Source organism: Dreissena polymorpha, chromosome 1 (assembly GCF_020536995.1).
Source record: "Dreissena polymorpha isolate Duluth1 chromosome 1, UMN_Dpol_1.0, whole genome shotgun sequence".
In the NCBI taxonomy this organism is placed as follows: Eukaryota; Metazoa; Mollusca; class Bivalvia; order Myida; family Dreissenidae; genus Dreissena; species Dreissena polymorpha.
In genome coordinates this window covers 207,057,937-207,069,569 of record NC_068355.1, presented here as the reverse complement: position 1 = coordinate 207,069,569, position 11,633 = coordinate 207,057,937, and the positions used below count along the sequence as shown (strand labels likewise).

Below are 11,633 nucleotides of genomic sequence, written 5' to 3'. Positions count from 1 at the left end.
ATACTCTCAAGGTCAAATTATTAAATGTTGCTAAAATTACCATACCTTCTTTATATATGATCAGATTTGATTCATACTTTGATTTGATTTGATTTGATTCACCTTACTTTCTTATTACTTAGTTTTATGTCTTTACAAATATTTAATAGATTGTGGAAAATAAACCTCTATTAAGGTAAAACTTCTTTAAAACATAAGCTATCAATATGTTTCAATTATGGTCCTCTTCCAGTAAGAATATGACTAATTACTTTGACCTTATTCAATACGAACAATTTCCCCATGATGGCTTATGTTATACTGTAAAGCACTTTGAATAGTCTTCTGACAGCTTTTGTATAGTCATCTATGCCATATGACGATGTCACCACTTATCCGATCACATGCAAAATATTATTTAATTCAATTGATTGAATTCCACATGGTTTAAGGGACAAATGCCGTTGTGAAAAATTTTATTAAGAAAATAAAAACAATAAAATAATATATCATTGTGTCAACATAATTATTAATTCAATTAGCGTTGTTCAACAAGGCACATTTGAAGAGTTGTGAATAAAATAAATCAAAGGCTATACTTTAAGCGATGTTTCTTAACAATATTGGTATTCTGGATTGAATCGGTTCCTTGTGTATCCATTTCAAATCACCAAACACACACACACAAACCGTGTTGGGATCGACTGCCTTACTAGAGTCGTCTGACGGTTGCACTGTTAATTATTATTGACCTAAGTAGTAGTAGTAGAAGTAGTAGTAGTAGTAGTAATAGTAAATTTAGTAGTAGTAGTTGTTGTTGTAGTTGTAGTTGTAGTATCAGAAATAGTAGTAGTAGTAGTAGTAGTAGTAGTAGTAGTAGTAGTAGTAGTAGTAGTAGTAGTAGTAGTAGAAGTAGTAGTAGTAGTAGTAGTAGTAGTAGTAGTAGTAGTAGTAGTAGTAGTAGTAGTAGTAGTAGTAGTAGTAGTAGCAGTAGTAGTAGTAGTAGTAGTAGTAGTAGTAGAAGAAGAAGTACTAGTAGTAGTACAAAGCGACACTATCCACAATACACATTTCTTATTTCTTACATACTAATTGCTATATCATGCATTGTTCACCTATCCATTAATCAGCATATGAAAACAGTAAAATATCAATTTATCCATGGATGCATGCCTTTATCAATTAATGTGTCCACCCATACAATGACACATTTGTTGCATATAAAATTGTAAATCATCATACTACAGGACGGATTTAAAATAGAAACATTAAATAGTTCAACACGAAACAACGGGCTACTGTTGTGTGAGTGTCAAAGGTTCAGAGCCAATATCCACGACGATATGCGTGTAAAGCGGTTGTCTAGATTCGGATGTGCGTTTGTACACAAGATTACCAAGGCCATCATTAAACATTCGTCTTTCTGCGTTGCTCAAAAGTGTGTTCCTACAAAGACAAAACATGAATAGGTTTTAAGGATTCATGTACATACTTTTATGACTACACTAATAACGTGATAAATCACCCGCCATGGCCTTTTCAACGATATATACGCAAAAATTAACAGCAAGTTGCTTTATTCCGTGTTACTAAAGCGCCACATTTATTAAGGCGACCATTTTGCTCGTATAACATAATACGCGATTTTCTTTTTTGGTCAATTGAATCATGTCGAGTGTGTAAAGATGCGCACTTATTAAACGTACATGTATTCACTTGCTCATTAAAACGTCAACGTGATCAAGGTTGCGCATAAATCATATTGAGTCATAGTAAATAATTATATATTCAAATATTAATGTATTTACCAGTTTAATGTTAGCAAAATTATAATAACACCTGACCAAAAAGCCGGAAATATACTGTGTACATGTAGATTAATTTAAAATTATATGGTAAATTATGTGTATTCTGTTTGAATATAGTAATGTATACAACCATCAAACACATATTTCAATTACCTGCGGGCAGGGTAAGGCATTTCGGAGGGATCGTGTGGTATCATCCTATACCTCGATGACTCCGCCGACTGCCGACAAACGCCCAACCCCATTTGTATCATCCTGTAAAGCGTTCATTTTTCCATCACGTCTTATAACCATAATTGCTATTATTCAACAGTTAAAGAGCTTAATCTAATCGGACGCTGTTAATTAAAGAATGATCAATTGTACTTCAATCTGAATAAACCAAAAAGTGTACTTATAATAAAGTCATGCAACCATAAATACTATCGTAAAACGTATAATTAGGTTAAGCCGTTAACCCGGTATTTTATAATTCCGTGATGAATAAGCTAACTGTAGATGTCAAGGTAGACAAACGTATTCGCCCATACGAATCAATCTGTCAAACAACTTCTGCGTATATGTAAAAAAAGAAGAACAAATTCTACCTCTGACAACTAGGACGAACACCCTTTTCCTGCATGCTATGGCAAGAAACGTTTTTCCAAACACAGAGAGTGCAGAACAACAACTTAATAAACAAAACAATTGCACACATAAAACGGCGGTGAAAACATACAAACGGTCCATGTAAACAAGGTAGGTATTGAACCGGTTACCAGATCTCTAAATTGGTCAATATTTATCCATACAGCATTATTAGTTTATATGAAATAAACATATGATTATCGCAATCAAAGAGCGCTTTCTATTTCTGCGGTAGCATCATAACATAGAAAGTTATTTGACGGCTAGTAAACTGATTGATTTCAAGGAAAAGAAAAAAATGACTCAATTTGGACAGACCATTACCACTTTATAAAGGAACAAGATAAATGAAAATGTGAGATCATGCATGTCTCGTAATTTCAGTATAAGAGTAGATGAGTAGATTATGCCACATTTAAATATATTCAAATGTAAAACGATTTCAAAGCTTATTTTTGGCATTAAAATTGTACTTTTTGAATGACATGACAATACATGACTGTGTCAAGCATGCTACAAAAACTCGTATCAAGTCGGACAATTACAGGTGTTTGGATACATGGATCTTCATGTAAAATCTAAGAAAATATCAATATGTATCAGTAGCAATTACTGCATGAGTACAAGGGGTGTAATAAAGTAAATACCATACATGCTTTACCGGATCAAAATAACTACGCAATGTACATAAGTTGTTCACCTGGCGGCCATATCATCATCCTCTCCTCCCCAACCCCAGTATTCATTGGAATAACCATTCACCGCCACAAAGTGCTCGGGTCGAAAGGCAAGAACTCCGCCGACTAAATTTGGGTACGGCAAACTATTATCAAAAATATAAAATGTGCAGCATATTCAAATAAGATCCGTAGATTTTACTACATTTCACTCGCTGTGTTCTGTATTGCAATTGAATAAATCTATTGAATATTTACCATGATGGTAGCACATGTTTGTTTCAATAACACGCTACGAATTAACAATAAATCAAGAACATCCATCAGAAAATAATACTTATCTCAACTGAGCAAATAGTTTACTTGCGTTGAAATCTCCACAAAGTTATCAAGTGAGTATTACATACCGATAATTTAACTTATCTACTGCAACGGATAGATGTTTAGGCCATTCCTCACACGTGTAAACGCTCATGTTTGTCTCCGGAACAAGATCCACGTCATGGAATATGTAGCAATCGAATGAGGGCCGGCCGAATGCTTCGAAGAAACCGGCGTTCATTAGCCTACCCTTATTAAAGACACCTGAGCCGAACTGAAACATTCACAAATATTGCTTTGAACTGAATATTTGTGTATTTGCATAAAATGATGAATATAATTATAGTATTTGATGAACACATCTAGCAACTTAAACGTAAAGGGAATGCTAGGTCAGTGCTGGATATAATTAGTCAATCAGAAACAAATGATATGAGTCGTGTTCTGAAAAAACCGGGCATAATGCATGTGCGTAAATTGTCGTCCCAGATTAGCCTGTGCAGTTCGTACAGGCTAATCAGGGACGACACTTTCCGCCTAAATAGGATTTTTGCTAAGAAGAGACTTCATTTAAACGAAAAATGTTATAAAAGCGGAATGTGTCGTCTCTGATTAGCCTGTGCGGACTGCACACACACTTTACGCACAAGCATTAAGTTTATTTTTCTCAGAACAAGACGCATATAATGGACGTTATATATATTTATTCTTTTAACGGACGACTTTTGAATGGACAATCTGTTTATCTTGTCATTGGTTTTTATAACTACTAAACACATCTTGTGTGGCAAAAAGCAAAATACATATATGCACATTTGTAAAATATAGGTCTCATGCATTGGAAATTAGCTTAACAAAGCTTATATAATTTATTTACAATACATTGTGGTTATTTACACCATGAAGATAATTTAATTATTTGAAATATGTTGCGATCTTGTATTTTCAATGACATATTTTTTTAAACAATAAACTCGGCATTTTTTGTGAAACTTATAAGAAGACAACAATGAATAATATCAGCATTTTAGTCTGTTTGTGAATTGTTTTAGCGTATGTTAGTTTATAAATAACATATTATTGATCATACATGTATGAACAGCATTTAGAAGAGATACCAAATATATTGTATTTTTATATTTTATTAATATTTAACATCTATACGCAGAAAGAAATGCTAATGATCAAAGTCCAGCATGGAATGGTAGTATTTGAATAGACGAACCATCGATATATATTTATTTTAAGAAGAGAAGATCTTGTTATTCTAAAATACCGTAGTCGTGGATTTAGGTCATGTTGCCAATTTTCTGTACATTAATGAAAAATACATACAACCTTCATAATGACCGAAGGTAAGTATGAGCGGTATATTGACGATGGAAAAGAGATGGTCCATAGACCGAAGGTATAAATATTACCTTTTTAATGATGATTTATAACAATACGCCATCATAATAAAGTTACTTTGCTCAATAACAATTGTGATATAATGTCTAATGTTCTTCAGGAACAACTGACAATGAATTTGAGCAACTTAAATGAACATTTATACACTTAAAACATAGTAGAAACATAGTTTTACCAATGCGTTTCAATCGAAGACTCACATCACTTTTTCGTCAGTTGCCGTAATTTTTAATAAATCACCATTTAACTTCTTTGCATGTTTCAATGTGATTCGTTTGATACAAATTCATGCATGTTCAGTCATGTTTAATCGGGGAAGTCACATATTTCAATTATATTTCTCAAATTGGAACAAACCAAATTTAATAACAATACGATGACCAACAAACGCTTCTTTTGTTTTCCGAAAGAAGATCGTAATAATACGTTTTACACTTCTCAGTTATAATAAATATAAACATACATATGCATAACAAAACGTTATTGATTATGTTTCGAGATATGTGTTATTTCACGTGTTTTTAATTATTTAACTATGTTTACGTTCCCTATTCACCTTTTCTGTCTTTTTTAAAATGTTTATCAATTAACGTTGATCTCCCTTGTATAAATCGAATGAGTGAGTTTTGTTTTCAGTTGTGTATATGTATAGGTGTTTATTTCTATCCAATACGCCATAGTAGGCACATGAGGACGACATAAATTCACAATAAAATTAACAACAACGTAGGCAAAGCAAAATGCAAAAAAAATAAATAATAATAATAAGGATAATAATACACACGCACGCCCATACGCATACACCCACACTCACACACGCGCACAAGAATACACCCACTCCCATACACACATGCCCACACTTACAAGTAAACTAAACATACATAAAACGTACATGGACAACACAATAATCATGAAAACAAGCGGAGAAGCCCATTATGAGTGATAAATAATTATAATCGAAAAATACATTACAAAATAATAATAATCCAATAATTTCTGAAATGAGCTTAAAAGAGGCGATCAAGAAATAATTGCCGATCACAAGTTAACAAAACATACATAAAAAGTACATAAACGGAGGAGCCTTTAATAGAGGCGATCAAGATATAATTGCCGATCACTCAGTATGAGTATATTAACGCATCATAACTTTCTGTGTACATTGGATACATGAAAACGTAAGAAAGAACAGTATCATGAACACCAGCAAAACATAGATAAGTTACTTTTCATATGAATATTTTAATTACCGGTAAACAGGATAAGCAACTTAAGTTAACAATTCGTAATGAAATATGTCAAGCTATAAATGTATGGAAGCTTTAATTTAATGTTAAGTTAAACAATTCGTAATGAAATATGTCATGCTATGCATGTATAGGAGATTTAATTTAATGAATGACATTACTTATATAAAGGATTATGGTGTTAATTCTTAACTTTAAAACCAAGAAATGTAAAAGAAGCTAGTTTTCTTAATATTAGTGCATTTTGTGAATTTATAAGTGCAATACATTTTTGCATGTTAGGTCGTAACCAATACTTTTTATCGATATATTTCTTTCTTAAGTCACTTAATAAAGAACATTCTAAAACAAAATGATATTCGTCATCAATTTTTTGACAATGTGTACATTTTCTATCGTTATAAGGAGTAGCAATGGGTTTATGCCAGCGGCCAGATTCAATTATTAAACGATGAGATGATACTCTGATTTTAGAAATAGCAATGCGATGGTTTTCATTTGAGATGCTTGTAAGGTACATTTTTAAATCATTGTTTATGTTAAGATTCCTGTAAAACAAGGCTCGACTAGATTCCGTTAATCGTGAATTCATATTTTGATATAAACAATCCTTAATTCTTTGTTTGAATAATGACAAGAAAACTTCTTTTTGTCCTACCCCTTGGTGTATCCATACTTCTAAAAACCCTAAACTGGACAACAGTTGATGCAACGAACTAACCCAATTTTTTTTAGACGGTGTTAATTCAAAGTCATGTTTCATTATGTTATATATAAGTTGAATATACTTATTTACTTTGCTTTCTATTATTTTAAACCAGTATTTAACTATTTTAAAATATCAACTTACAATAAGCGAATGTTGCCCTAACTCACAGTAAACGAAATCATTTTGGGTTGCCCTTTTAACACCTAAGATATTTTTACAAAATTGAGTATGAAGACGTTCAATATCTTGTGCTTTATGAAAGCCCCATACTTCGCAACCGTAGTTTAAAATTGGTTTAACGAGTTTATCAAACAATTCTAATTGATGGCTTACTGTTATATTTGTAATGGTATATAAGTATTTTTTCATTTAAAAAATGGCCTTTCTTGCTTGCCCTGCTAAGGTTATTTGCGTCTGGTTAAAAGATCCACCACTCGTGAAAACGACTCCAAGATAAGATATATTACTAACAATTTCAATATTTTCATTATTATATGTAAATTGTATGTTCCTTGCAAGTGGTCCCGCTTTTCGGAACACAATTACCTTCGTTTTTGTTAACATTAACTTTTAATTGCCATTTTTGACAGTAGCTGCTAAGAATTTCAAATCCACATTGTAAGGCTTGAGGTGTAACCGCAAATAGTACAATGTCATCAGCATATAAGAGAATAAATATTTGAAACATCAAAAGGTCGACCCCTTCGTACCCATTTAAGATGAATGTTTCTTCTAAATCGTTTAAAAATAGATAAAAAAGTAATGGAAATAGGCACTCACCTTGTCTTACACCCAAAAGGCAGTTAAAGTCTTTTCCAACTGTGTTATGAATTTTTATTTTGGATTTAATTGAATAATACATATTTTGTATAACATTTAGCATTTTACCTCTTACACCAAGACGAATGAGCTTACACTACAGTTGTGTTGGTATCCGTATCAGGTTATTCAGAATGACAAAAGATAAACATAGCATGAGCTTTGATTGTGTTCCTCTAATGTATCCGCTGTTTTATTCTTAAGCATATCTGAAACACTTTATGTTACACATTTGTGTCATATCTGTACGAATGTTTTATGTAAAATACATGTATGATTATTATTTCTTATTGACTAAATAAGTATTGTTCAAATCAATGAACAATTTATGAGGCGGCCATCATAAATAACATCATGTGTCAAGGACGTTTTAAATATGATATTTTTCCACGAGGACATATATCGCTAACAAACTTAAAAAAAATTATTCAGACGAAAGATCAAATATTTGCTATTATCAGCTCAGCGTTTGAACGTGTGTTGCAGTCTTCAATGCGTGAAGACGTTTAAGAACGCGTTTAAACTTTTCGAAGGACTCGTTTATCGCAATTTTAAATTTAGAAATTCCAAGAAAACCAAAATCTTTATCAAATAAATAACAGGACACGTACATCTAAAAGATTATTCGTGATTGTAATTCTGAAGAAATAGGACAAATATTCAGACATTAAATGGTATTTTTGTAAAATTTAAAAGCGACTCGGTTTTTCGTATCATCGCAATATTAAAAAGTGTTCTTCAAGAAATTTATACTTTAATCAATTGAAATGCAGTACATGTGCAGCTTAATTTCAACCATTTTCATACGCTTCGATCTAGTACAAAATACATTCATGCAAAAGAACATTTACATTATATACAAGAAATATTTTATTTATGGAGATAAAAGCAACCAATTACTCTTGAACTTTATGAGATATTCGATATTTCTGTTCTCACAAGGAGTATCGAAGAGTGACGGACGGTACTATTTAAGGATAAACATCCAGAATGAAAAACAAACATTTACTCTAAGGGTTACTCTAATTTCACCAAACCTTCATGAATTTTAACAATGATAACTTCTTTAATTAGAAATTCTACGGACCCACGACATATTTAAGCGCCATGCTTTTTAGACTTCGGACCCAAGTGATAACGATCACATTAAAAATTATCTGAGAGAGACATTTTAAATTGGTCCGTGTAATAGTCTGTATTGTATGGCTGTGAACGTTAAATAAAACTGTTATAATAAAGTGCAGGTTTCAATATTTAGATTTTACTATGCAGTTAACATTCAAAATAAACTGTATAATCAGCATTTAATAATATATCAGTTAATAGGCGACGGCAAGGAAAACTAACCATTACATGGACACTACTTTAAACTACATAGGCTGTAACAGATTTACTTGAGGATGTATACTGTTATACACTTCTTGCATTTTATTTTTTCAAGAAGAAGTAATGTAGCACATGTTTCATCGTCAGCTCGACATCTTGGAAGATTGCGAAATTTAGCATGTTTTGATATAATCTTACTTTACCTGTTCAATGACGAAAATTTGAAAGCCCAACTGTTGATTCTTCAGCAACGGTATTAAGTCGGTGAGCAATATTGTCAAATGTTGCTGGCGTCCACGAAATGGAATGATAATTGCAACCCGTTGTCTAGCAACGCACCCACTCGGTGACCATATTCCACCAGGCTTTACCGGATTTATTACGTTTGATTGTTGTTCTACAATAAACAAAATCAAGGTATGCTACAAAAAAATTATTGAAATATGAAATTTGAAAAGTTTTTGTTTGATATGATAACAGTATTTATTTAATTGGGTTTTTGATAAAATGATAGCCGTGACTTCGTTCTTACGTATGAACTGGCTGAGCTCGTACTTGTTCCTGCTGGATTTCAGTTGCATACCTGTGAATAGATTATGACAAAACGTTATATGTTTATTCAGTTTCGTATCCAGTAGGGCTCAAGTAATATGTTTAGGCAAACACTATTACGCAAACATTGTGTATGTTGATTTGCAGCAACTGACGCAAAGTTTGAATCATTTCATATGAATATATTTTACGTATAAGTGTATGGTTTATTGTTGTCAACTATTTTGTGACTCTTATGACACACTATTTTATATGATAAAACATCTTAATTCCAACATGATAGAGCACACTTGCCATTTGTAAAAGCACAACATAGATCCAGATCTGAGCTTGTGATATTTTTCGTCGGATCATCACACATAACTGCTTTCAGGTAAGAAAATTTCTCACGTATAACTCTTTGATGATACACTGTGTATAATGAGTACACAAAAATACATAACACATTTAAAGAAACGATAAACCATAACACGTTCCTTATGCAAGAAATCATTTTAAAAACCTTTCATAGAAGTATTTAATATAGCGTGATTTAAAGTGCAGACTGCAAGATACTGCGCAGGTCCCAACTGTTATCAACGATAATTTGTTATCGACTTCTTGATTGCATGACGATAAACATTTCAGTCGGGATATACTGTCGTAACGGCACAAAACCAACAAAGTAAATAACTACTTAATGTTTTATAATGTGGGGACATTTTGTCCACGACCAAACCTAATAATTATATTTGTGTTTTTATGGACAGATCTAACAATAACATAAAACAGACCTGTTTCTGCATTTTTCGTGCAAATTTGTTTATCTGCAATACATGTATTGATACATATACTTGTCTGCAAAAACTGCTTGGGTAGTTAGATAGATAGATAGATTTATTCGGCATATACATGTGAAATAATAACATAAACAATTTATCACATGTTGCATACGAACAAGATAAATTTAAAACAAACACATATACTGAGCACTAAAAATATCACAGATCAAATTGAAATCATGAGGTATACATGTGTGTTACATTTACAATACCTTAATGCAATTTCTCAGATGCTTAAAACAAAATTAGATTAGAACAAACACATAGAATTAAAATTGACTCAATGAGGTAAACATTTGAGATACATTTACATACCTTAATAAAATTTACAATTTTCACAAAGAAGTTTCAACCAAATTCAGCTTAAGACAATCACATACATTGAAAACAAAAATATCACAGATTAAATTGACTTCATATGGTATACAATTATATGTACATTTACATTAGACTGTTTACTTATAGTTTATTTTAGTCTGATATAAGGACATGTACTAACAAGAAAGCCCTTGAAAGTCTTGTGACTTATTTCCAAAGGGGTCCTTTACATGACTGCTTCATACAGCACATAAACTAGATAGCAGCTAGCTATAGTCATATTATGTTAAATGGTTATTGAATTATTTTGTACTTAAGTTAGCATATCTAAAAATTTACAAAATGTATATATGCGTTCAACAATTTGAGTGAGCACATGATTATATAAACTCGTTACTTAACAAAGACATGGGATATCTAAATGCTTAAAATAAACAACGCCGTCTGCTATGCTCAATCCCTAAAGGTACTTGTTAAGAAAATGTTTTTTGACTTCTTTTTTGAATTTGAAGTGACTATTTATAAATTGAATAGATTCTGGAAGAGCATTACAGGTTAACACACCATTATAATAAAAAGTTGAAGCTGTCGCTGATTTTATGACAGGAACATAGAAATTACATTTGCTCTTTCGTGTGCAGTAGTAACGGCAACATAAGAAAACCTCACTTCGACATGCTACGATTGCTTAATATCTACACACCAAGCAATTTATGGTTAAAAGCTCAAATTTGCAACAGTGTGACAGGTCATTTACTATAAACTGAGGAATATCCATTTTATCTTTATTTAATATATATATTATCTATGATTAATACATGTGCATTATATATATATATTGAATATATATATATATATATATATATATATATATATATATATATATATATATATATATATATATATATATATATATATATATATATATATATATATATATATATTCAATATATATATATACATGCACTGTTATAAGAAAATTGTTAAATTTGTTTGTTAGTCTTTTTTCAATTTTTTTT

General features: G+C 31.4%; 1 protein-coding gene across 2 annotated transcripts; it reads right to left on the bottom strand.

Moving 5' to 3' along the window:
• Nucleotides 1-441: 441 nt before the first annotated feature.
• Nucleotides 442-10,051, bottom strand: LOC127864770 (beta-1,4-N-acetylgalactosaminyltransferase bre-4-like). Of its 2 annotated transcripts, XM_052404640.1 has the most exons (7): nucleotides 9,770-10,048; nucleotides 9,456-9,506; nucleotides 9,127-9,320; nucleotides 3,499-3,686; nucleotides 3,115-3,237; nucleotides 1,941-2,042; nucleotides 442-1,425 (listed from the first exon to the last, which is right to left on the bottom strand). In XM_052404640.1, exons 1-7 carry the CDS (start codon nucleotides 9,966-9,968, stop codon nucleotides 1,275-1,277), a joined length of 1,008 nt encoding a protein of 335 aa, XP_052260600.1. In that variant the 5' UTR covers nucleotides 9,969-10,048; the 3' UTR covers nucleotides 442-1,274. The 2 variants fall into 2 exon arrangements, with proteins under 2 accessions (XP_052260600.1, XP_052260601.1); XM_052404641.1 differs by lacking the exon at nucleotides 3,115-3,237 and having other exon boundaries at nucleotides 9,770-10,051.
• Between the last annotated feature and the right edge of the window lie 1,582 nt (nucleotides 10,052-11,633).

Excerpts from the sequence above, each read along its gene's own strand:
- LOC127864770 (XM_052404640.1), bottom strand. The coding sequence starts at position 9,968 with ATGATTTCTTGCATAAGGAACGTGTTATGGTTTATCGTTTCTTTAAAT. Across the intron at positions 2,043-3,114 it reads GATGATGATATGGCCGCCAG|GATGATACAAATGGGGTTGG; the intron begins GTGAACAACTTA and ends AACGCTTTACAG. Across the intron at positions 1,426-1,940 it reads ATGCCTTACCCTGCCCGCAG|GAACACACTTTTGAGCAACG; the intron begins GTAATTGAAATA and ends TTGTCTTTGTAG.